The 19,515-nt window shown below is 54.9% G+C and overlaps 4 protein-coding genes across 5 annotated transcripts; 3 read left to right on the top strand and 1 right to left on the bottom strand.

Moving 5' to 3' along the window:
- The first annotated feature begins 1,791 nt into the window (after positions 1-1,791).
- Positions 1,792-2,929, top strand: LOC104478648 (C-C motif chemokine 3). The gene is made up of 3 exons (XM_010119057.2): positions 1,792-1,934; positions 2,126-2,240; positions 2,413-2,929. Exons 1-3 carry the CDS (start codon positions 1,862-1,864, stop codon positions 2,516-2,518), a joined length of 294 nt encoding a protein of 97 aa, XP_010117359.1. The 5' UTR covers positions 1,792-1,861; the 3' UTR covers positions 2,519-2,929.
- Positions 2,930-3,623: 694 nt separating this feature from the next.
- On the top strand, positions 3,624-5,033 carry LOC104478649 (C-C motif chemokine 3). Of its 2 annotated transcripts, XM_010119058.2 has the most exons (3): positions 3,624-3,905; positions 4,291-4,408; positions 4,772-5,033. In XM_010119058.2, exons 1-3 carry the CDS (start codon positions 3,833-3,835, stop codon positions 4,872-4,874), a joined length of 294 nt encoding a protein of 97 aa, XP_010117360.2. In that variant the 5' UTR covers positions 3,624-3,832; the 3' UTR covers positions 4,875-5,033. The 2 variants fall into 2 exon arrangements, with proteins under 2 accessions (XP_010117360.2, XP_086619373.1); XM_086763247.1 differs by lacking the exon at positions 3,624-3,905 and having other exon boundaries at positions 3,931-4,408.
- Positions 5,034-6,231: 1,198 nt separating this feature from the next.
- LOC147598361 (C-C motif chemokine 3-like) lies at positions 6,232-7,381 on the top strand. Its single transcript, XM_086763160.1, has 3 exons — positions 6,232-6,384; positions 6,696-6,804; positions 6,976-7,381. Exons 1-3 carry the CDS (start codon positions 6,312-6,314, stop codon positions 7,070-7,072), a joined length of 279 nt encoding a protein of 92 aa, XP_086619286.1. The 5' UTR covers positions 6,232-6,311; the 3' UTR covers positions 7,073-7,381.
- A 1,668-nt stretch (positions 7,382-9,049) lies between these two features.
- On the bottom strand, positions 9,050-10,189 carry LOC104485436 (C-C motif chemokine 3). The gene is made up of 3 exons (XM_086763171.1): positions 10,048-10,189; positions 9,635-9,743; positions 9,050-9,455 (listed from the first exon to the last, which is right to left on the bottom strand). Exons 1-3 carry the CDS (start codon positions 10,118-10,120, stop codon positions 9,359-9,361), a joined length of 279 nt encoding a protein of 92 aa, XP_086619297.1. The 5' UTR covers positions 10,121-10,189; the 3' UTR covers positions 9,050-9,358.
- Between the last annotated feature and the right edge of the window lie 9,326 nt (positions 10,190-19,515).

Genomic DNA, 19,515 nt, shown 5'->3' with positions numbered 1-19,515 from the left:
TGCCCCTCCTGAGCCCCCACGGCCATCCCCAGCTCCAGTGCCAGGTCTGTGCAACCCCGTGAAGCCCCAGCCTGGCCGATGTGGGGAGGTGAATACGCAGGTGAGCCCCGTGGACCCAGGCGGGCTCAGAGGCTGCCAGCTCCAGGGGCTGAAAAATCCCCCCATGTTCCAAAAATCCCGTCTGCAGGGTCTGCTCGCCCCGTGGGGCAGTGCTGGAGCTCTGGACCGAGGGATGCTGCAGGTGCTGGGAACATCATCGCCAGAATTCCCCAGCCCGATGTATCCCAGCATTTTTCCACGGGAGTGTTAAAAAGGGGCTTTTTCCAGTCCAGTAAACTCTCGTTTTGTTTTCCTTGTGCTTCTGTTTCATTTTCTTATTGCAGGGAACATTTTCTACCCTTAGGAGGCCACATTTACCCCAGCTGGGCCAGGAGGTCCTGAAAGCGTGGGAAAAGAAGGGGGGATAAGAGGGAAATAACGGATCCAGGAAGAGAAAGGATAGATCCAGGAAGGGAAAGGCGAGCCAGGCAGCTGCACTGGACCAGGATGAGAGTCATCTGCTGTCCTCCACTCCCCACAGTCTCCCCGAGGAGAGATTAAATGTGCGTTGGGGTGATGAGAGGAAGGTGTTCGGCTCCGACAGCTGGGTGTGGAAACATGAACTCCCCTGTGTCCACATCGCCCAGTCCTGCTTACCTCACCTCACTGTTACTCAGCACGTGCGTGCCAAAAAATTGAGGCTGATTTCCGGGAAATGGCTTTGGAGAAGAGCAAATGGAGGGACACGTGGTCCCGCTGCGGAGGTGGCTCCCGTTCCCACTGGGTCATGTCCCTGCCTGGACCAGCACCCCACGTCCTCTTCAGCCAGGTCTCCGCGGCGGGGCTGCCCTGCAGCCCTGGGTGGCCAAACTGCCGGCAGGGTGCCATTGGCATCCCCAACCCCGCGTGACGGGACGCGGCTGCCTGCACAGCCAAGCGAGCAGGGATGCGCATCTGCATCTCCCCACTGCTTCCCACCATCCGCCAGCTGCCGACAGCTGGGATGTACCTTGGGATTTCCTGGAGCTGGGTGGGAGAGGAAGGTTTTTGAACAGCTGAGGCCAGGAAAAATCCACTGGGGAATCCACAAACTGGCCTCTACCTTTCCCAGGTCAGCATGGCCAAGAACATGTGCTGCTGCTTTGGCGCTGGGGAAGGGAAACGGAGTCTGATGGGCCCCAAACACCCCCAAAACCGGCACAGAGCCCTGTGCATCGCTGAGGTAACCAAATAGAAGTTGTTTCTCTATGGCTTTCTTCAGGAGGGGGCTGTTATTTGGCCGTTTGTCCCCTGGCCTGGGATGCAAAGCGATGGGATGCAAATCTTTGCAGTACAGGGGGAGGACGGGGACCGTGGGGAGTGTGTGCGGCTGCGGGGGACCCTGTGGGGTGCTGAGCCCGGCCCCAGTCCCACCCAAGGGGGATGGAACCCAGAGCCTCTCATCCACCCTGGGTCTCCTGCCGTGGGCCACACAGCCTGTCCAGGGACACGGCTTCGGAGCCAAACTTTGGGAGCAACCTGGCCACTAGCCCTAACGCTGGAGGCAGGAGGTCAGGAAAAATTCCAAGCCCTCTGAGAATCAAAAGCACAGCCTAGGAGCTGTTTTTCCCCTTCCGGGGGCTGTGCTGGAAGGGGATGAGTTTTCCTCACGCTCTGTGCTTTGGGACATGGCGGGGGCCCAGGTCGTCTCCCTGCCCACGTAACCACTGTCCCTGGGAGAAGCCAGCCCCGCTGTTCCCCCATAAAAGCAGCCCAGCAGCCGTGACCCCAGCAGACAGCAGCTCCGCACCGGTGTCGCTGAGCAGCCCTCCCGCACGCCAGCATGGCAAAGGTGGCTGTGGTGGTCTGCACCCTCCTCTTCCTCACCGCGCTGTGCCACCAGAGCCTGGCCCAGAGTGAGTGCTGCCACCTGCTCCGTCCCTGCGGGCTGGGGGACGGGGACAGCCCCCGGGGTTGCGGGGATGCGTTTGCTTTGTGCATGGGGTGCAGGGGTCCCCCTCCCAAAGAGCCACCATGCCTACAGCAGGAGGGCTGGGATGGGAGGGGATGATCTCCAGGCGAAGCTGAGCTCACGCTGTTCCCGCAGGAGCCCCGGCCGTGCCGGACAAGTGCTGCTTCAAATTCCAGATGAGAAGGATCAAGAGAGACAACGTCGTCGCCTGCTACCCCACCAGCCCCGAGTGCCCACACCAGGCTGTGATGTGAGTACCCTAAACCCAGCCCTGGGGGTAAAGCCCCTCCAGACCCTGCCAGACCCCGTGCCTTGCTTTAGTGGGTCCAGTCCTGATCCTCTCCGCCTCCGAGCCCCTCAGAAAGTCAGCACTGGGGTCCCCATACCACCACCCTGCTAACCCCGCCTTCTCTCTGTCCCAGCTTCAGGATGAGGAGCGGGAAGGAGATTTGCACCGAGCCGAGCAGGCCCTGGGTGAAGAGGTACCAGCAGAACTTCCAAGTCAGCTCCTTCTCCATCCCCAGCTAGCGGGGCTGCCAGCAGCAGCACGGGGAGTCCCCTCCGCGGGGGACGGGACACCGCGAAGCTGACCCCCTCACGGAGGCGGCTGCGGGGACACCACGTTTGGCTACAGCAGCTCATCGGGCACATCCTCCCCATAGGCTCTGCAACGACCCTCACCACCTTCCCAAAGGCAAAGAGCCTTTGGCATCCCCAGCATCCCAGCAGGATGGGATGTGGCGACCCTGTGGGGTGCTGGGGTCCAGCCCCAAGGCTGCCAGGCACCTGCCCGTACCCCTCGCGGGCAGCGGCAGCAGCGTATCGGTGAGGCTGCGCTCACCTGCCTGGCAGCACCGGGGGGGCTGAGGGGGAACAGCTCCAGGGTTATTTTTTGTACAACACACTGAACAGAATTAAATGCGATCTCACGCGTGCAAACGTCTGGCTGTGCAAGTGTCTGAGGAGCGGGCAGATCCTGCTGCCAGCTTTCCTGCCTGGGTGTCAAACCACGTCTGTAAGCGCTGGGGTCAGGGAGGAGCCGGGAAGAGCCGAAGCCCCAACCATGTCTCTTCGAGGGGGTCTGGGGACTGCACGGGGCCAAACCACGTCCACACTGGCTTTGGGGAAGCCAACAGTGAGAGGGCATAGTCCATGAGGAGGTGGCTTCCCATGCTCCTCGCCAGCCATCCTAATGGGTAGAGACCCCTGGCCCAAATTCAGAGCTGACCCTCATGGACAGCTGTTCGGGCCCTACTGACAGCCCACGCTCCTGGGACACCACGAGATGTGATGGGCACTGCCATGGTGACAGGCACCGTGATGGGCACAGCCACCCTCATGGGCAGCCAGCGATGGGTCTGAGGGTGGGCTGAGGTGAGCCCAGCCACCACCAAGCCGCTCGCCTCAGTGCAGAACTGCAAAAGAGGCAGCGTGGTCGAGCCGAAACTGGGTAGGTTTTGAAAATAAACTCGCCAAGGGCTTTGGCAAGTGCGAGCATCATCCTGTGTGGTTTGCTGGCGGCGATAACCAAACCCAAAATAGACTGCCAGCCCTGGTGCATCACCAGCAGCGCAGAGCTGCCGGCTGCTTGCCACACTTTCCAGCAGCCCTCGGGTACCGCAGGGGCCAGAGAGGCTGGGAGAAGGAATTTCCATTCACCAGTTGCCCTTTATCAATATCTCCAGGCGGTTCTTTCCCCAGGGAGAGTCCAGAGGTGTCATGGAAAGCCTGGCCGGGGGGTATATCACGCTGAGGTGCAGGCAGGAGGGACAGGTAGGTCTCAGTGGCCCCGAGGCAGCAAGAGCTGGTGGCTGCTGGTGCTGACCAAGTCCCGGGACGGACATGAAGGTTTTCTACCTGGCCCTGCTCACCCTGCTGCTGGAGGCTCTCTGGACTGGAAGCCAGGGTGTCTCCTGTGAGTACCGATACTGAGTCTTTTCCCGCTGCCGTCCCAGTGCTGTCCCCAGCTCCTCTGGCTGCCAGGGGTTTGGAGGGGTCAGGGAGCGGGATGAGAGCTTCAACTCCTGTTTTTGCCTTGGGTTTGGGGGTCTGAGGGGCATCGCCAGCTCCCCGAGCACGGGGCTGTCCCAGATCTGCTCAAAAGGAGCAAAAACAGGCTTGGGGATGGCTTCAGTGCTGGTATCCTGGCTGGAAGCAGGCAGGGAAATGGGGGGCTCCTACCATGGGGCAAAGCAGCGCTGCCGGGGATGCGAGAGGGGATCCCTCGTCCTGGGTGGGGGAGCACCCACACCCCTCGTGCCAAGCGTGGGAGAGCACCAACCCCTCTCGCCTCCTCTCAGTCCGCAGCCCCTACGGTGCGTGCTGCTACAAGGAGATGATCATCCGGCAGAAGATCCCTGCCTTCCTCATCAGGAGCTACCAGGAGACGCCTTCCCACTGCTCCCGCAGGGCCGTGCTGTGAGTACACCCAGCCCCCACCCAGCCTTCCTCCCTTGCAACCCGCTCCTCGCCCTCGCTCCTTCCCCGTCAGTTGTTCTGCCTACAGGGATCCCCAAAACAAGCCACCCCCAAAGACTGTCGTGGGTAGGGGTGCCCTGCCCTGGCGTTGTGCACACAACCCCCCGTCCTCGATGCTTTGTGCCAAAGAGCCCCCAAATCCCCCATTTCGGCTGCCAGCCAGAAAAATAGGAAGGAAGCCAAGGTTTGTGAAAAATCAGCACTTTCGGGGGATGCAAAGGGCAGGATGTTGCAGGCATCCCCAGGCTGGCACAGCTGGGTCCCACGTGCTCCCAGCTAACGCAGCCCCTCTCTCCCCCGCAGAGTGGAGCTGCTGAAGGGGAGAAAGTTCTGCGTGGACCCGGAGACGGGCTGGTTCCAGCAGTACCGGCAGCAGCAGGAGTTGACCAGAAGAACCTCCATGTGAAGACGCTTTCTGTATAAGCTCTATTTATTTGCATCCCACAGTTATCTATAAGTTCTCATCTCATTAAGTTATGGACCCTGTTCCGTCCTCTCTTTTTCCATCGCCTCGTCCACACTACTGTACATCCCTTGATGGGTTTAATAAAATGCCCTGTTCTGACCCGCCGCTGGAGTGAGATGATGTAAATCCTGCGAGAGAAAACACAGCACGGCTCAGCATCCCCGCGGGGAACAAGGAATAGTCCTGGAAGCCCCTGGGAGGGCAGGAAATCCCCAAGGGCTGAGGCTGAACCCCTCACCTCCCCCTCAAGCTGAAGTAGCCCCCACCCGGGTGTGGGGTTTAAGGATGCCGTGGGCAGCTGCCCACCTGCTGGGATGCGGATTGAGAGGAGGGCAAAACCAGACACAAGCTGACAAGAGGAGAAAGGGTGCTTGGTGGGTTTTGGGGGTTGGTTTGTTATTTTTCCAGAAGGATCAAGGGGTTTAGAGGCAGCTGCAGAAGGAAAGGTGCACTATTCCTTCAGCCCCGGGGATGGGGACCTGCTCCTGCCAGGGGGGTCCTGTGGGGAAAATCCTCCTGCTGCCTCTAGAGCCTTTCCACCCGCTGCAGCGGAAATAACAATGGCAAAGAAAGGAAATTGGACCCTATCAGGCCAGTGACTCATGCCAGTAATTTCCTTAGCAGTAATTGAAAAGGTAGATGCTTTTGGGCAGGTTTCCAGTGAGCACAGGGAGGCTGGAGCATCCCTGATGGTGCCCATCAGCTCCTGCTGCGGAGCTTCGGAGCGATCTCTGTGACCCTGCTGTGACCGGTGGAGCAGGCTGAGAAGTGGTATTTGTGGCAAAACTGGGGAGAAGTGGGGATTTCATGCCTGGCACTGGTTTTCTGCCAGCAGCAGTGACAGCGGCGTGGACTGTCCATATCACGGCGCCTGAGCTGGGCCGGGCTGTCCGTCCGCAGAGCAGCTCCGCAGCCCCCGACACAGGGATGCTGCTGGGGCTGTTGCAAAGCAAATCCCTGCCTGGAGCCTGCTGGCGTGGCTTCACGGCTGCCTGCTTGGCACTGCCATGGGGCTCTGGCCACACGGCTTTGTGCCCCAGCCTGGCTCGTGGCCGGTGGGTTCCTTGCCGTGGTGCTGGGATTTGGGCTCTGGCTCGTTTCTGCCGGGCACCCAAACGGAATCTGAAAGTTGCAGCCCCGTGGCCTGGCACTTCCCCTGCTGTGGTTTCCTTGCCTTCTCTGGCTCAGCAAAACTGGCCCATCCTGACATAATTTCCTTGGTATGATGCACTCATTTTCTTTCCTTGAAACCCTGCGCCCGCCCAGCGGCTGGGGATAAAAGGAGGGCATCGGCGCAGGGGCCGAGCACGGTGCAGAGAGCCCTGCAGCCCCCGCAGCTTCAGCCCTGCTTGCGAATCCCTCAGCCCCCACGGCGCAATGAAGGTCCCGGCAGCTGCCCTCCTCGCTCTCCTGCTTGTGGCTGCCTGCGCCCCGTCCGAGGCCCATCTTGGTGAGTGCAGGGTCGCCGCTGCGTGCTCCGCAGGGCAGCTGTGCCGGGGCTGTGCTTGGGGCAGTGGGGGCAGCCAGGGAGCCCCATCCCCATCACTGGGGACCCTGGTGGCTCTGGGGAGGGCTGGGAGCAGGAGACCAGTGCCAATGCTGGGACTCGGGCTTGGGGCTGGGGTCTCCTGGGAGCCACTGCTGGGGAACATGAGATGAGGAGGGGCATGGGAGATGGCAAACCCCTGGGGAACCCCAGGCGCCGCTGTGCCGTAGCTGGGATCTCAGCGGGGTGGGCTGACGGTCTCTCTGCCCTCACAGACGGTGTCCCCACCGCCTGCTGCTTCAGCTACCACCAACGCATCGTCCCACGGAGCCTCATCTCCTCTGCCTACATCACCAGCAGCAGCTGCACCCAGCCAGGAGCGATGTGAGTACCCACCACTGCCGGGGCTGGGGTGCGGTGGCCGGGGCAGCCCCCAGGGTGGCTGGGAAGAGGATGGGGACATGGCCGGGAACCCCCGGGCGCTGCCAGTGCCATCCAGCACTGCCACCCTGCTTCCCTGGCTGAGGGTCTCAACACTGTTTTTTTTCCTGGCAGCCTGATCACAAAGAAGAAGAATAAGGAGCTGTGTGTGGACCCCCAGCTGCCCTGGGTGCAGGCGCATCTGAAGCACTTCCTGACCCCGAAGAACTGACCCTTCTGTGCTGCACCCGCGATGCCCCCGGTGCTGCACCCGACGGGGCCTGGCTTCCAGCCCCAGCACGCAAGAGCGTACTTGAACTGCAGCCTTCTGCAGGGGAAAATTTATTCTATTTTAATTATTTAATAATTGTATTATTCTAGTTAAACTAAGTATTTTTTTCTAAGAAAAGGGAAAATACAAAAATAATTTAAATGATATCAAAATAATAATTTAAACCACAATAATTTAACCTATGTCAATGTGCCTGTTAATGAAGACTCAGGAGTTTTGATGAACACTAAATGAAGTGTTTGAGCTATCGTTCTGTTTGTTGGCTTGTTCTTTGGGGATCCTGGTCTCTTCTTCCTGAGACAAAGTCCCAGGAGACAGGGTGCTGTGCAAGGGTCCCTGCGCTGGGGAGGCTGCGGTCTGGGCTGGCTGCTGGGGTGGGGGGGTACCAACCTGTTGGGGACTTGGATGCCCAAGTGAAACATCTCCACCTGGAAGGTGTCGCACCAGGCAGTCGGGGCTGAGCTACTGGCTTAATGTTTTGGTTGTGAAGCCGTTTGGGTGTCTCTGAAGTCCCTGCTAGAGCCCCAACTTGGGGGACAGGACCCCCACGGAAGCCCTAGACCTCCCTATGCCCTGGATTTGCTGATCCCATCAGGCCAGGGCTCCCTCAGCCTCACAGCAGCTCCTGGGGTACCTCCCCTTCTCAGCCTGGGTTCAGTTCTGCTACCACCCAGCACATCCCCACGGGGTGACACCAGCATCCCTCCCAGGGCTGCCAGCACCAGCTCCTGTTCAGGGTGCAGCCCTGCAGCACCCCCGGTGCCAAGGAAAGGGTTGGAGCCTCTTCCCTGCCATGCTTAGACACACCACCAAAGCCACAAGTGAACTCCCAACTTTTATTAGGAAGGCTCTCCAGGTTCCTGGGACGGGGGCTGGGAGGGCATTTGATCCACTGTCACCAAAGGCCCCCAAGGTACCAGCCCCAGGGCTGTGCTGAGCCCACCTCCCACCCTGGAAGCCAGGGCTGAGCTGCTGGCACGCACCCCCTGCCAGGCCCAGCTCAGCATCCCAGGGAACCTCCACCCCTCCCCAAAAGAGACAAAGGCATCTTTTCCTCACTGGGGCTGCTCCCTGGCAACTGGTGAGGCAGGGGGGGGAATCAGCTGCAGCATTGCAAGGAGAGGAGGTAGGAGAGAACCCATCTGTCAGGGATTTTGATGCCCAGGCAAAACATCTCCTCCTGGCAGGTCATCATGACCCGGCACACCTCTGCCAAAGCACAAGCAGCAGAGGGGTTCTGTTGGACCCTCCCAGAGATGGGCAACAGGGTGCAAAACAGGGGTGAGCACACCAGGGCCCATGCCACCTTCCTGGATGTGGCAGAGGTAGAACCAGGCACCGGCGCAGAGGGGACAGGCCAGGGTGCCGGAGCAGGGTCACCCCACCACTGCCTCATGGCAGATGAGTGGTCCTGCTGCACTGCCTGCACCCACCAGTGCTTTTAACAGAAGGACCTGCAGGATGGACATAGCAGTTCAGCCCCAGTCCTCCAGCCCAGCTCCACTCATGTTAACACCTCAAACAACTGTCAGGACACAGCATCACTCACTGCTGCAGGGGAATGGCGAGACTGGGTGGCAGAGCTGGCCCTGGCAGGTTGAGTGCTGGTGGCCCGACTCCCCACAGCTGCAGTGAGGAGACAATGCCTTTGTGTCCTCATTTAAGTAGGGATGGTGGTTCCCTGCCCAGCTGGGCATGGGACAGTCTGTGCACCAGCAGCTCAGCCCCGACTGCCTGGTGCGACAACTTCCAGGTGGAAATGTTTCACTTGGGCATCCAAGTCCCCAACAGGTTGGTACCCCCCCACTGCAGCAGCCAGCCCAGACCGCAGCCTCCCCAGCGCAGAGACCCTTGCACAGCACCTTGTCTCAGGAAGAAGAGACCAGGATCCCCAAAGAACACGCCAACAAACAGAACGATAGCTCAAACACTTCATTTAGTGTTCATCAAAACTCCTGAGTCTTCATTAACAGGCACATTGACATAGGTTAAATTATTGTGGTTTAAATTATTATTTTGATATCATTTAAATTATTTTTGTATTTTCCCTTTTCTTAGAAAAAAATACTTAGTTTAACTAGAATAATACAATTATTAAATAATTAAAATAGAATAAATTTTCCCCTGCAGAAGGCTGCAGTTCAAGTACGCTCTTGCGTGCCAGGGCTGGAAGCCAGGCCCCGTCGGGTGCAGCACCGGGGGCATCGCGGGTGCAGCACAGAAGGGTCAGTTCTTCGGGGTCAGGAAGTGCTTCAGATGCGCCTGCACCCAGGGCAGCTGGGGGTCCACACACAGCTCCTTATTCTTCTTCTTTGTGATCAGGCTGCCAGGAAAAAAAAAAAAACAACAGTGTTGAGACCCTCAGCCGGGGAAGCAGGGTGGCAGTGCTGGATGGCACTGGCAGCGCCCGGGGGTTCCCGGCCATGTCCCCATCCTCTTCCCAGCCACCCTGGGGGCTGCCCCGGCCACCAGACCCCAGCCCCGGCCGCGGTGGGTACTCACATTGCTCCTGGCTGGGTGCAGCTGCTGCTGGTGATGTAGGCAGAGGAGATGAGGCTCCGTGGGACGATGCGTTGGTGGTAGCTGAAGCAGCAGGCGGTGGGGACACCGTCTGTGAGGGCAGAGAGACCGTCAGCCCACCCCGCTGAGATCCCAGCTACAGCACAGCGGCGCCTGGGGTTCCCCAGGGGTTTGCCATCTCCCATGCCCCTCCTCATCTCATGTTCCCCAGCAGTGGCTCCCAGGAGACCCAAGCCCGAGTCCCAGCATTGGCACTGGTCTCCTGCTCCCAGCCCTCCCCAGAGCCACCAGGGTCCCCAGTGATGGGGATGGGGCTCCCTGGCTGCCCCCACTGCCCCAAGCACAGCCCCGGCACAGCTGCCCTGCGGAGCACGCAGCGGCGACCCTGCACTCACCAAGATGGGCCTCGGACGGGGCGCAGGCAGCCACAAGCAGGAGAGCGAGGAGGGCAGCTGCCGGGACCTTCATTGCGCCGTGGGGGCTGAGGGATTCGCAAGCAGGGCTGAAGCTGCGGGGGCTGCAGGGCTCTCTGCACCGTGCTCGGCCCCTGCGCCGATGCCCTCCTTTTATCCCCAGCCGCTGGGCGGGCACAGGGTTTCAAGGAAAGAAAATGAGTGCATCATACCAAGGAAATTATGTCAGGATGGGCCAGTTTTGCTGAGCCAGAGAAAGCGAGGAAACCACAGCAGGGGAAGTGCCAGGCCACGGGGCTGCAACTTTCAGATTCCGTTTGGGTGCCCGGCAGAAACGAGCCAGAGCCCAAATCCCAGCACCACGGCAAGGAACCCACCGGCCACGAGCCAGGCTGGGGCACAAAGCCGTGTGGCCAGAGCCCCATGGCAGTGCCAAGCAGGCAGCCGTGAAGCCACGCCAGCAGGCTCCAGGCAGGGATTTGCTTTGCAACAGCCCCAGCAGCATCCCTGTGTCGGGGGCTGCGGAGCTGCTCTGCGGACGGACAGCCCGGCCCAGCTCAGGCGCCGTGATATGGACAGTCCACGCCGCTGTCACTGCTGCTGGCAGAAAACCAGTGCCAGGCATGAAATCCCCACTTCTCCCCAGTTTTGCCACAAATACCACTTCTCAGCCTGCTCCACCAGTCACAGCAGGGACAGGGAGTTACACACACTCATCTCCCCTGGCAGCACTACTTCTTCCTTGGACGTGTAGGAAAGGAAAGATCATGTAGGAACGAGATTGTATTGAGCTGGAAGTCACTGAGGGTCTCACATTTGTCCCTTTTTTGCTGGCAATACAGTCAAAAGCAGTGGTATGCTCAAATGCTGCAGATAGATGGATGGATGACTGGATGGTCTGCAGGGACTGGATTCTGTTCCCCTGCTCCTGGGCAACCTAGCCTGCCACCCTCCATGTCCCCAGGGCAGAGAGAAGGTTTACACCTCTCTTCACTATTTTAATTTTGGCTGTAGTCTGCAGCCTCTTGACAGTCTAGTTGCTGCAATTACTGCTTGCCCACTTCTTCCTCAGCAGGATAATTTCATCCAGTTTAAGCTCTCTCTACTGGCTTAGCCCCAAAAAAAAAAAATACACCGGTGCCAGGAGACAGGGTGTTAAGAGTCGGAGCTGGAGGGAGCAGAGGGTTCTGCTGGCACCCACTGAGATCAGCTCATTGCAGCCTTGCAGATGAAACCTCAAGGAGATCATGGCATGACTGAAAAGGAGCAGCATTTGAAATCCCGGAGGAAAATTCCCAAACGCTCCTGCCAGCGCACACCCAGAAAGAGCAAGCTACCAAACCTGCCACTTTTTTTTTTTCCTTTCTTTTTCCAGCCCCATCCTGATGCTACCCCATCGTGCCACAGAGGGTTTGCTGCCCAGCTCCCACACAAACGCCCGGCCTCCTGACCCTTGGCTTGGACATGACTAATTCCTGCCGCCCTGATTCAAGGGAAAAGTCTAACTCACCGAGACACCGAGCGATGGCTGTGCCCGTCCTTCCGTCCCCTCCGCGTGGCGGGGGCAATGCTCCCCATTCGGGCACAGGGATAAACCTCGCAGTGGCTGCAATGGCCTTTTGCTCAGAAAAACTTCCCTGGCCAACAGATCCCCATCTGAGGGACACATCCCTCCCAGCTAGCATTAGTTTGAGATGAGGTGTAGGGTTGGGAGAAAAGATCATGATTGTTTCTTTTAGAAGAGACAGTACAGAGGTGAGAACGGTGTAAATCATCTCACTGGAGACCTTCAGGAGGAGGTGATCCGGCCTCGGGGCAATGAGAACAGAAACGACCTCTCCAGCTCCTTCTCCTACTGCCTATGCTTCAGCCATTCCTACTTAAGCCTCTCTGTGCCCAGGGCTACAAATTAATAAATCCTTTGTAATTAATGGTCACCAGGATCTTCCCCTGGAGCATTTGAGAAGGGCTTGGAGGAGAAGTGGTACCTGCTGTAAATGCTCCTGTTTTTGAAATGTCACTGGATACACAAAAGCAGAAGGAAAAGGCTCAACTCCTCCAAGGAGTTAAGATCTGCATGAGTTTCTCTGTTCATGCCACTGCAGAGTCACTATGAGGTGTCTCCTAACCTCAAAGCATCCTCTGTGTGTAGAGAAATCCCAAGTTCAAGGGTCAGCCAGCAGAAGCCTTCTGTGTTTTTATGAACCTCTCCACATGTAAACTCCCACATTTCCCACAAAGACCTGCCCCAGACCTCTGCCCTCCAGCCATCCCATTCTGGCATCTCTCCTGCCCTAACCACAGCCAGCTTTTCTTTGTTTACAAGAACAAGCGTGAGGGAGGACATCAGCATGCAACAGGCTATTATAATGAAGGCAATCAGCAACTGCTTTCCAAGTCAACTGAAGGAACAAGATGCTGAGCTACCCGCACCCCAGGGTGCCATACTTCTGGGGAGAGCAGCATCGAGCCAGGGTTGAGCTGAGCTTGGGCAGGAGAACCAAATCACAGGGCCCCCAGCTGGGGATGGGCAATGGCAGTGGGCAAGGCTGCCTTGGTGGGAACCCCTTTGCCTGCGCAAGCAGAGAGAAAAGGAGTGGGATAGCTAAGAGAGTAGCAACGGGAAACAACGGATGCCAGGATGGTGGTAAGGAATAGCCCGCACCCAGCAAAGATTAGAATCTGAGATCATCACAATGACAAGTAGAAGCGTGATGATCTGTGGGCATTGGCTTTAGCGGCGACCATAGGAAAGCTTGCCATTTGGTAGGAACCACAGGAAATCTCACGACTGCAAAGATTATTTCTGATGGAAATGGCAAAAAGTGTTTCCTCTTTGCTGCAGAAGCGGTTGGCCAAGCCTTCAGTTCTGCATTTAGATGACAGCCGGATGGGACTTCTTACTGCATGCTGATGAAATACTTTCCATTCTAACTGGAATCGAGGATATTTCAATGAATTGCACAAAACTGCAGCTCAGCAAAAGTAGATGGTTTGTGTTCAAGTGTATTTAAGGGATTAAATAGAAGGAACTGATGTAAAGGGAGAGTTAAGAAATCACTTATGGTTTTATTTCTCCTTCAATGGAAGGCCTCTGGAAGCGGATGACTTTCTCATCTCAAAGAGAAACACAAGAGAAATGCAAGGGTGCGGGAGGAAACACAGGAGACCAGAAAACTCAGCTTTACAAATAAATGAAACAAAAGGAAGTAAAAGCCTATTACTTAGGAAGGGGAGCTAGTAGCTAAAGATGCCACTTCTTTTTGGTTTGCCTTTGCATAAATAAAAACAAGAGACTATGGTCAAGTACTCAACACAATCAACATTCAGTGCACACAGGTGAGAAAAGGGGAAAGAGAACAAAAAAGTAAGGAAAAGGGAGGTAAGGCAGGTATGGTCTAACAAAAAGGCCCCAGAGATTCCCCAAAGGCCCTCTCCAGCCAGGCTGTGGCCATCTCTGAATCACTAGTGATTTACAGGACAAACCTCGTGGAGTGGGCGAGGTACCAGAAAGCCAGTGATGAGCAAAAGTGACACCAGTCTTGCATTAGCAGATGCTTTTGGCACTGCCTTGCATGTGTCTGCTTAAGAAAATGAAGGAATTAAAGCCTAAAAACCACATCATCTCCAGGGGTTATGGGCATGGTCAAAAGAGCAGAGGGACCATCATTACTGATCTGATAGCGGGCTGCTGGCAAGGCAGAGGGGGACAAATCAAGGCATGGTGACATGTGAAGAGCTGCACTAAGAGAGCAGCCAGAAAAAGCAAGGACAGCGTGCAGCCAGAGCAGACCCCCAGATTTGCTGCTGGTGAGGAACTCACCGCTCAGGGCATGTCAAGAAATAAGTGATAGGAGAAGAGTGAGAAAAGTGCAGCAAGGAAGTCCCGTGTCCAGATGAGGCAGCCACTGTCACGGGATGCATTTAGACTAAAAGGGAAGATGAGGGATGATCTCAGTCATTGTAAGAGGACAGGAACGCTTCTGGTCCCCAAGCCCTCTAAAGCAGGCTGAGACCCAACTGTTGGTCCCAACCAACTTCAGGAAATCCTTCCCAACTCTAGAGTTTACCCTGAGAATAAATCCCCGCTAGCTGGCAGAAGCAGGCTGTGTTGCTGAACCCCAGTCAGGGCAGAGGGATGCTCTCTGCACCTCTTTCCAGAGGAGCTGCCAGACACCCGGGGCTCTGCGCTTTGCAACACCAAAGAGATCGCAGCAGCCCTTTTGCCTTCACTGAGCACCAGCATAAGACAAAAGGAAATCACATGCAGGAAGAAATTAAGGGAACTGCCAACACCACAATCCCATGCAAGTATAGAGAAAACCACAGTGCGTTATGCAATATCGGTCTGGGAAGGGACACTCATCATTGATAAAAATTATGCAAAGGAGTCCCATGGCCAGAGGGTACAAGGAAAACACAGATCAGCCATCAGTCTCACCCTGCAGTGAGCTTTCGCTGACCCATGCACATACAGTTTTCTGAGAGCATTCAGCATTCAAACTGGAATTCCTAAACCAGTTCCCACGGATATCTTTTCAGTTCCAACCCCTGAATGCCCCCTCCCCCTCAGAGAATCCTATGCTATGCCCTGCACAAAGACCCACAACTCAGGACTGGGATTTTCCTGTGGTCCTGCATCAAAGACAGACCTCTTCTTCCCTCACCTTGAGTGACTTCTACGCTAGACTGAAAGGAAAGAGAGTGGCAAAAGCAAAAATAGCCCCTACCCAGGCAGGAGGCTGCAGCACACCCATGTGTGCATCCATTACAGAACAACACAAGGGGTTTAGTAAGGTCCGATAAAAGGAGGGTAACATGTGCCCAACACCCTCCAGCCATGCAGCACAGCTCTACCAAACCACAGGGACACTCTGAGCCAGTTACCCTCAGCTCCACGCCTGAGAGCTTAGAGACCACCCCAGGAGATGTATTTCACCCCAGCCTCAGCTACTCTCATCCTCTCCCAGACTCCCCATATTGACTGCAAGTCTCCAGCCTCAAGCATCCCTTGCTCCTGGAGGCAAGCAGATACATTTCTTTAAACAAAACCAGGGAAGAGAAATACTGTGTGAGAGGAGGAAGCACCCTGCTTCACCTCCACACAAATACATCCCTCTGTATACAGCAAATATTCAGAGCACAAGGCACAGTAAAACAGCCAGGGTAGAGGCTCACCTGCCAGCCCACGGGCACCTTCCTGCCACACCAGGAACACAGCGTTGCTCTGCCCTGGCTCCCCCAAACAGCACCCAAAGCCTCCCCCTCTGCTCTCACACAGAGCTCACCCCCACCCCAAGCCCCCATCCTGCTATTTGTCTCCTGTGCTTCACGGCTTGCACCTGCAGCCCTGTCCCCACCTCTGGGCTCAAGTGGAGGAAAATCCTGGGGCTAATTCTCACCACAGCTGGTTTTGGTTTTGCAAGGGCACGCGGACTCACACACACAGGAACGCAGGGGAACGGGCTGCGCAGAGAAGCTGTGGATGCCCCATCCCTGGAGGTGTTCAAGGCCACACTGGATGGGGCTGTGAGTGACCTGGTCTGGTGGAAGGTGTCCCTGCCCAGGGCAGGGGGGTTGGAATCTTTAAGGTCCCTTCCACCTCAAATCATTCTGTGACTCTGGTCTCCCAGATGTACTGACCTACAGCTCTTCTGTGCCGTTTGGCAGAGCCAGTGGCCCTTAGCTACTGCCTCTGCAGAGCTCTGTGCCTGCCCACAGGACGCATCGTTGGGACTTTAAAGAAGTTGTCTGACTGCAAGAAGTTATTTCAGTTTTGAATCTGCAGACACCAACTCCCATTACCTCCTGCACCCAGACAGCAGATTGCATAAGCGCCATTTCCATGCAAACGGGCTAAAAATAAAAAAATATCTAAACTTACATAGCTGGAGCTATGTCATAGCAATTTCTTCTGTCTGTCTTCTCCACTTTTTGCCCTTGATGAGATCTTCTGGCAGAGAGCTTCACATGTTAATTATGCCTTGTGTCAAAATATTTCTCTCTAACGCACAGTTTCTCTCTTTAAATGGCTTTAACCACGTAGATGTTCCTTTCTTCTTCCGCATGAAAGGGTAAATAATCAATATTGAATTATTATTTTTAAGCTCCCTTCATCTATTTGCCCCACTCTTTTCAATCTTTCATCTCCAAGTTGCTAAATGCTTTCATCACCTGGCTCAAAGTCTTCTGTGTTGGCTCTATCCATCCCTGAGTCAAAATGATCAGAGCTGAATGTGGCATTTGGAGATCATCCACATGACGGCATTTGGAGAATTAGTTTCTGTCCCATCCTTCACATGCTCCAATATTCTGCTTAGTCTTTGGACTTGCAGCACCAAAGATAACTCTAGAAAATAAGGCAATGGCAGGTCTCATTTTCTAAAGAAAATGGCATTTAGGGGATGTCATTGAAGAGGAATGGAACAGAGACTTCTAAGTCACATGGGCCAAATACTCAGGACCCAAATATCTTTAAACTTTGGCCATAAACTCACAAACATTACCACAGGCTGCCTTCTTCCCCAAGCAGCTGTAGTTCATTTGACCCTAGAAACACAAATTAGTATTTCAAATTACTCCTGAGCGAATGTCATCTGCTAGCACCTAGCCCCATCAACTAACTCCGTTAAACCTCAGCCTTCTCCAACCCTGATTAATGTAAATAAACTTGTATTTTGCAGACATATGCCTCCCACTGAACTCCCCTCTCCAGATCCTCAGGCATCACACAAGATACAACATACTTGCAGTACGTCACGCGGTATTGGTCCCGATGTACATGAACATGAACCTAATAGCTTCCTTTTATAACTTCACAGATACTTGCGACGAAGGAAATGTAGTAGATCTCATTCATCTGGGTTTCACTAAGACATTTGAAATGGTGCCACACAGTAAATTATTAGCTAAAGCAGAGATGTGACTGGCATACGAATGTGAAGCGGGAAAAGAGCTGCCTGAAGGGGGCATGGTAATTGCTTCGGCTGAAAGGGAATGCGTTAGATGGAAGGGGGTTTACAGTACAGTTCCTTGAGCTTCTGCCTCAAAAATTATTCTGCTTAACATTTGCATTAATGATCTTGGCACAAAAAGCAGGAGAAATGAAAGGAAATTTGCTGATGAGGCAAAACGAGATGCTATCATCAATCTAGAAGAGGCCAGGATATCACACAGAAAGATTATCATGACCTTGAGGAGTGGAGTAATGGAGAAGGGATTCGATTCAGCAGTGCGGACTGCAGATCATGCTGTTGGGGACAAGGGGTAACAGCAGCAGCCGTTCCAGTCCAGGAGGCTTTCAGCTGGAAATGTCTGGGGCAGGGAAAGACCCGTGCTACAAATCACAAGACTGTGACAAGACCCTGGTGTTACACAACACACGAAGAGTCAAATGCAAAGAGCTTGGGTTGAGGGGTTAGGAAAGTGAGGGACTGATCCGTGTGAATGCACCAGAGGCAACACCAGAGGTGAAAACGAGGTGTAGCAGCCACTGCTGGTGTAAGGACATATGCCTAGAAAATGGCTGAGAATACAAATAGATGGGAAATTATATTTCCACATGGAAGTGTAAGTTTCTGATGCAGGTTTCTGATCCAAGCAGGGCAAATAAAAAACAATGACGACTCAGATGGATATTGGTCCTACTGGGCAACCAGTATCGGTCCTACTGGGCAACCAGCGTGCTCTAGAAGCCAGCCAGATAGAAGTGTGATCTTCCTTCTGAATTTGTACCGGTTTGTCTTTACAAAGGATGTCACAGAGGTGTTTAGAGTCCTATTTTAAAGGGTGTCACTAACCATAGTGTTGTTTTGGAATCAAATGTTCTGCAAGGCTGTACAAACGCTGTCGGCCGGGCGGACGGCAGCTGCCTGCTCTCATTCCCAGGACAAATGCTGGATTCACTTGTTCCCCTCCAGGGCTGGAGGTGGTGTCAGCGGTTGTGGGGTTTTGGTACGTGATTAACTCCTTCGCTCTGAAACCCCTCTGGCCTGCTCAGCTCAGCCATTCAGTCTGGAATCACTGAATAATAGCACTTCTTACAATTTTCCTCCAGAGTATCCTTTTTGGAGACTCCAAACAGCTCCTCTTTCTCTGCCCAGGAGCAGGGCTGGGACAGAGTCTCTTGTAGTGCACACACTCCCATCTCCTAAGCTGACTACTGTCTGCTCCTGCTCCCCAGCAGTGAATTTATTTTTGCAGTTGCAACCTTTTACTCTTCACGTTCCCTGTATTTACCCTTCCCAGCTTGCTGCCCTTGCTGCTACATCCCCAGGAACGCAGTTACCGTCACTGCAGTATCTAGGCACATCAGATCTCCTTTGGGATCATCAGGGGTTTCTGTTCCTCTCTTTTCCATTTCCTCTGAACACTTGGCTCTGATCTCCTCCTGAGAGTTCCTCAGAGCTTCCTGGGCTGCCTCTCTGCTGAATTGAAAGATTTTTATAACACTATTTCGAATTTTTCAGGCTTTTTCTGTTTACTTCCTCTTTCTGTGGAATCTCCCTTTCAGATTTACGGGCACAAGACTATTTCTAGGGTCAGCTTGTATCCCTTTCCGCATGCGTCTTTCAACCACAGGATGTTGGACTGAATCACCCTGTAGGCAGGATTATTAGTGGTCCCCCCAGCTCTCTCAATTCTTTTTTCCCCCCCACGTCCATGAACCCCAGCACTCACAGCATCCCCCACTCCCATGGCCCAGCCACAAAGCTGTCTCTGGACAGTCTCTTCCACGCTCCAGCTGAAGGGGACTGATTTTTTCCTTCTGTGAATTCCCAAGTGAGAGCACAGAGGTTTATGGCCTGGCAGGCAACAAGCTGTCACATCTTGGCTTTGCTTTTAGGAGCAAGTCTGGATGAATAGCAACCATTAGCCCTTCACTGTCCTTTTAAGAGAAGGCTCCTTGCTGCAGAGTCCATGCGCTGACAGACGGGTGTAAGTTAGCATGGCAAAGCCCTCTCCCCCCAGGAGAAATATTGCTCCTGATTCAAAGTGCTTTTTGGTGTGAAAACTACTTTCTACCCTAGTCTAAATGCCTCAATGCACTCCCAGGGCTGGGCTCCCCTGCGTGTCCAGAGCCCCTCCAAAACACTGACCCTGCTACCCCTGGAAATGCCTTGCAGGAAGAGGGAAAGGAGCCCAAAGAGCGCAGAGACTCAGAAATAACCACACATAGCCGAGTCTTGCATCTGGGCCTGTCTTTTACCCATAAAGCTGTGCAAAAACGGTTTGACATGTGATTTTTTGCCACCGAAGACTCATCACAGCTTTCCTCCTGGCAGGACTGCGTCCTCACCATACTCCCCATCACCCAGAGCAGCAGGCTGGGAGCACATGTGACATTGGCAATGAAGGGTGCTAGCCTAGCGCCCCCCCATACTCCTGATGTTTGAGCACAAGTGCCAGGGGATGCTCTGGGAAGGACACAAGAAGTTGGCAGCTGCCTCC

This window comes from Chlamydotis macqueenii, chromosome 19 (genome assembly GCF_036417535.1).
Source record: "Chlamydotis macqueenii isolate bChlMac1 chromosome 19, bChlMac1.mat, whole genome shotgun sequence".
NCBI classification, from domain to species: Eukaryota; Metazoa; Chordata; class Aves; order Otidiformes; family Otididae; genus Chlamydotis; species Chlamydotis macqueenii.
This window is presented reverse-complemented; position numbering and strand designations above follow the sequence as displayed.

Coding starts and splice junctions, on each gene's coding strand:
- LOC104478648 (XM_010119057.2), top strand. CDS start 1,862: ATGGCAAAGGTGGCTGTGGTGGTCTGCACCCTCCTCTTCCTCACCGCG. Junction 1,935..2,125: donor CCACCAGAGCCTGGCCCAGA/GTGAGTGCTGCC, acceptor CTGTTCCCGCAG/GAGCCCCGGCCGTGCCGGAC. Junction 2,241..2,412: donor TGCCCACACCAGGCTGTGAT/GTGAGTACCCTA, acceptor TCTCTGTCCCAG/CTTCAGGATGAGGAGCGGGA.
- LOC104478649 (XM_086763247.1), top strand. CDS start 4,173: ATGGGGCAAAGCAGCGCTGCCGGGGATGCGAGAGGGGATCCCTCGTCC. Junction 4,409..4,771: donor TGCTCCCGCAGGGCCGTGCT/GTGAGTACACCC, acceptor TCTCCCCCGCAG/AGTGGAGCTGCTGAAGGGGA.
- LOC147598361 (XM_086763160.1), top strand. CDS start 6,312: ATGAAGGTCCCGGCAGCTGCCCTCCTCGCTCTCCTGCTTGTGGCTGCC. Junction 6,385..6,695: donor CCCGTCCGAGGCCCATCTTG/GTGAGTGCAGGG, acceptor CTGCCCTCACAG/ACGGTGTCCCCACCGCCTGC. Junction 6,805..6,975: donor TGCACCCAGCCAGGAGCGAT/GTGAGTACCCAC, acceptor TTTTCCTGGCAG/CCTGATCACAAAGAAGAAGA.
- LOC104485436 (XM_086763171.1), bottom strand. CDS start 10,120: ATGAAGGTCCCGGCAGCTGCCCTCCTCGCTCTCCTGCTTGTGGCTGCC. Junction 9,744..10,047: donor CCCGTCCGAGGCCCATCTTG/GTGAGTGCAGGG, acceptor CTGCCCTCACAG/ACGGTGTCCCCACCGCCTGC. Junction 9,456..9,634: donor TGCACCCAGCCAGGAGCAAT/GTGAGTACCCAC, acceptor TTTTCCTGGCAG/CCTGATCACAAAGAAGAAGA.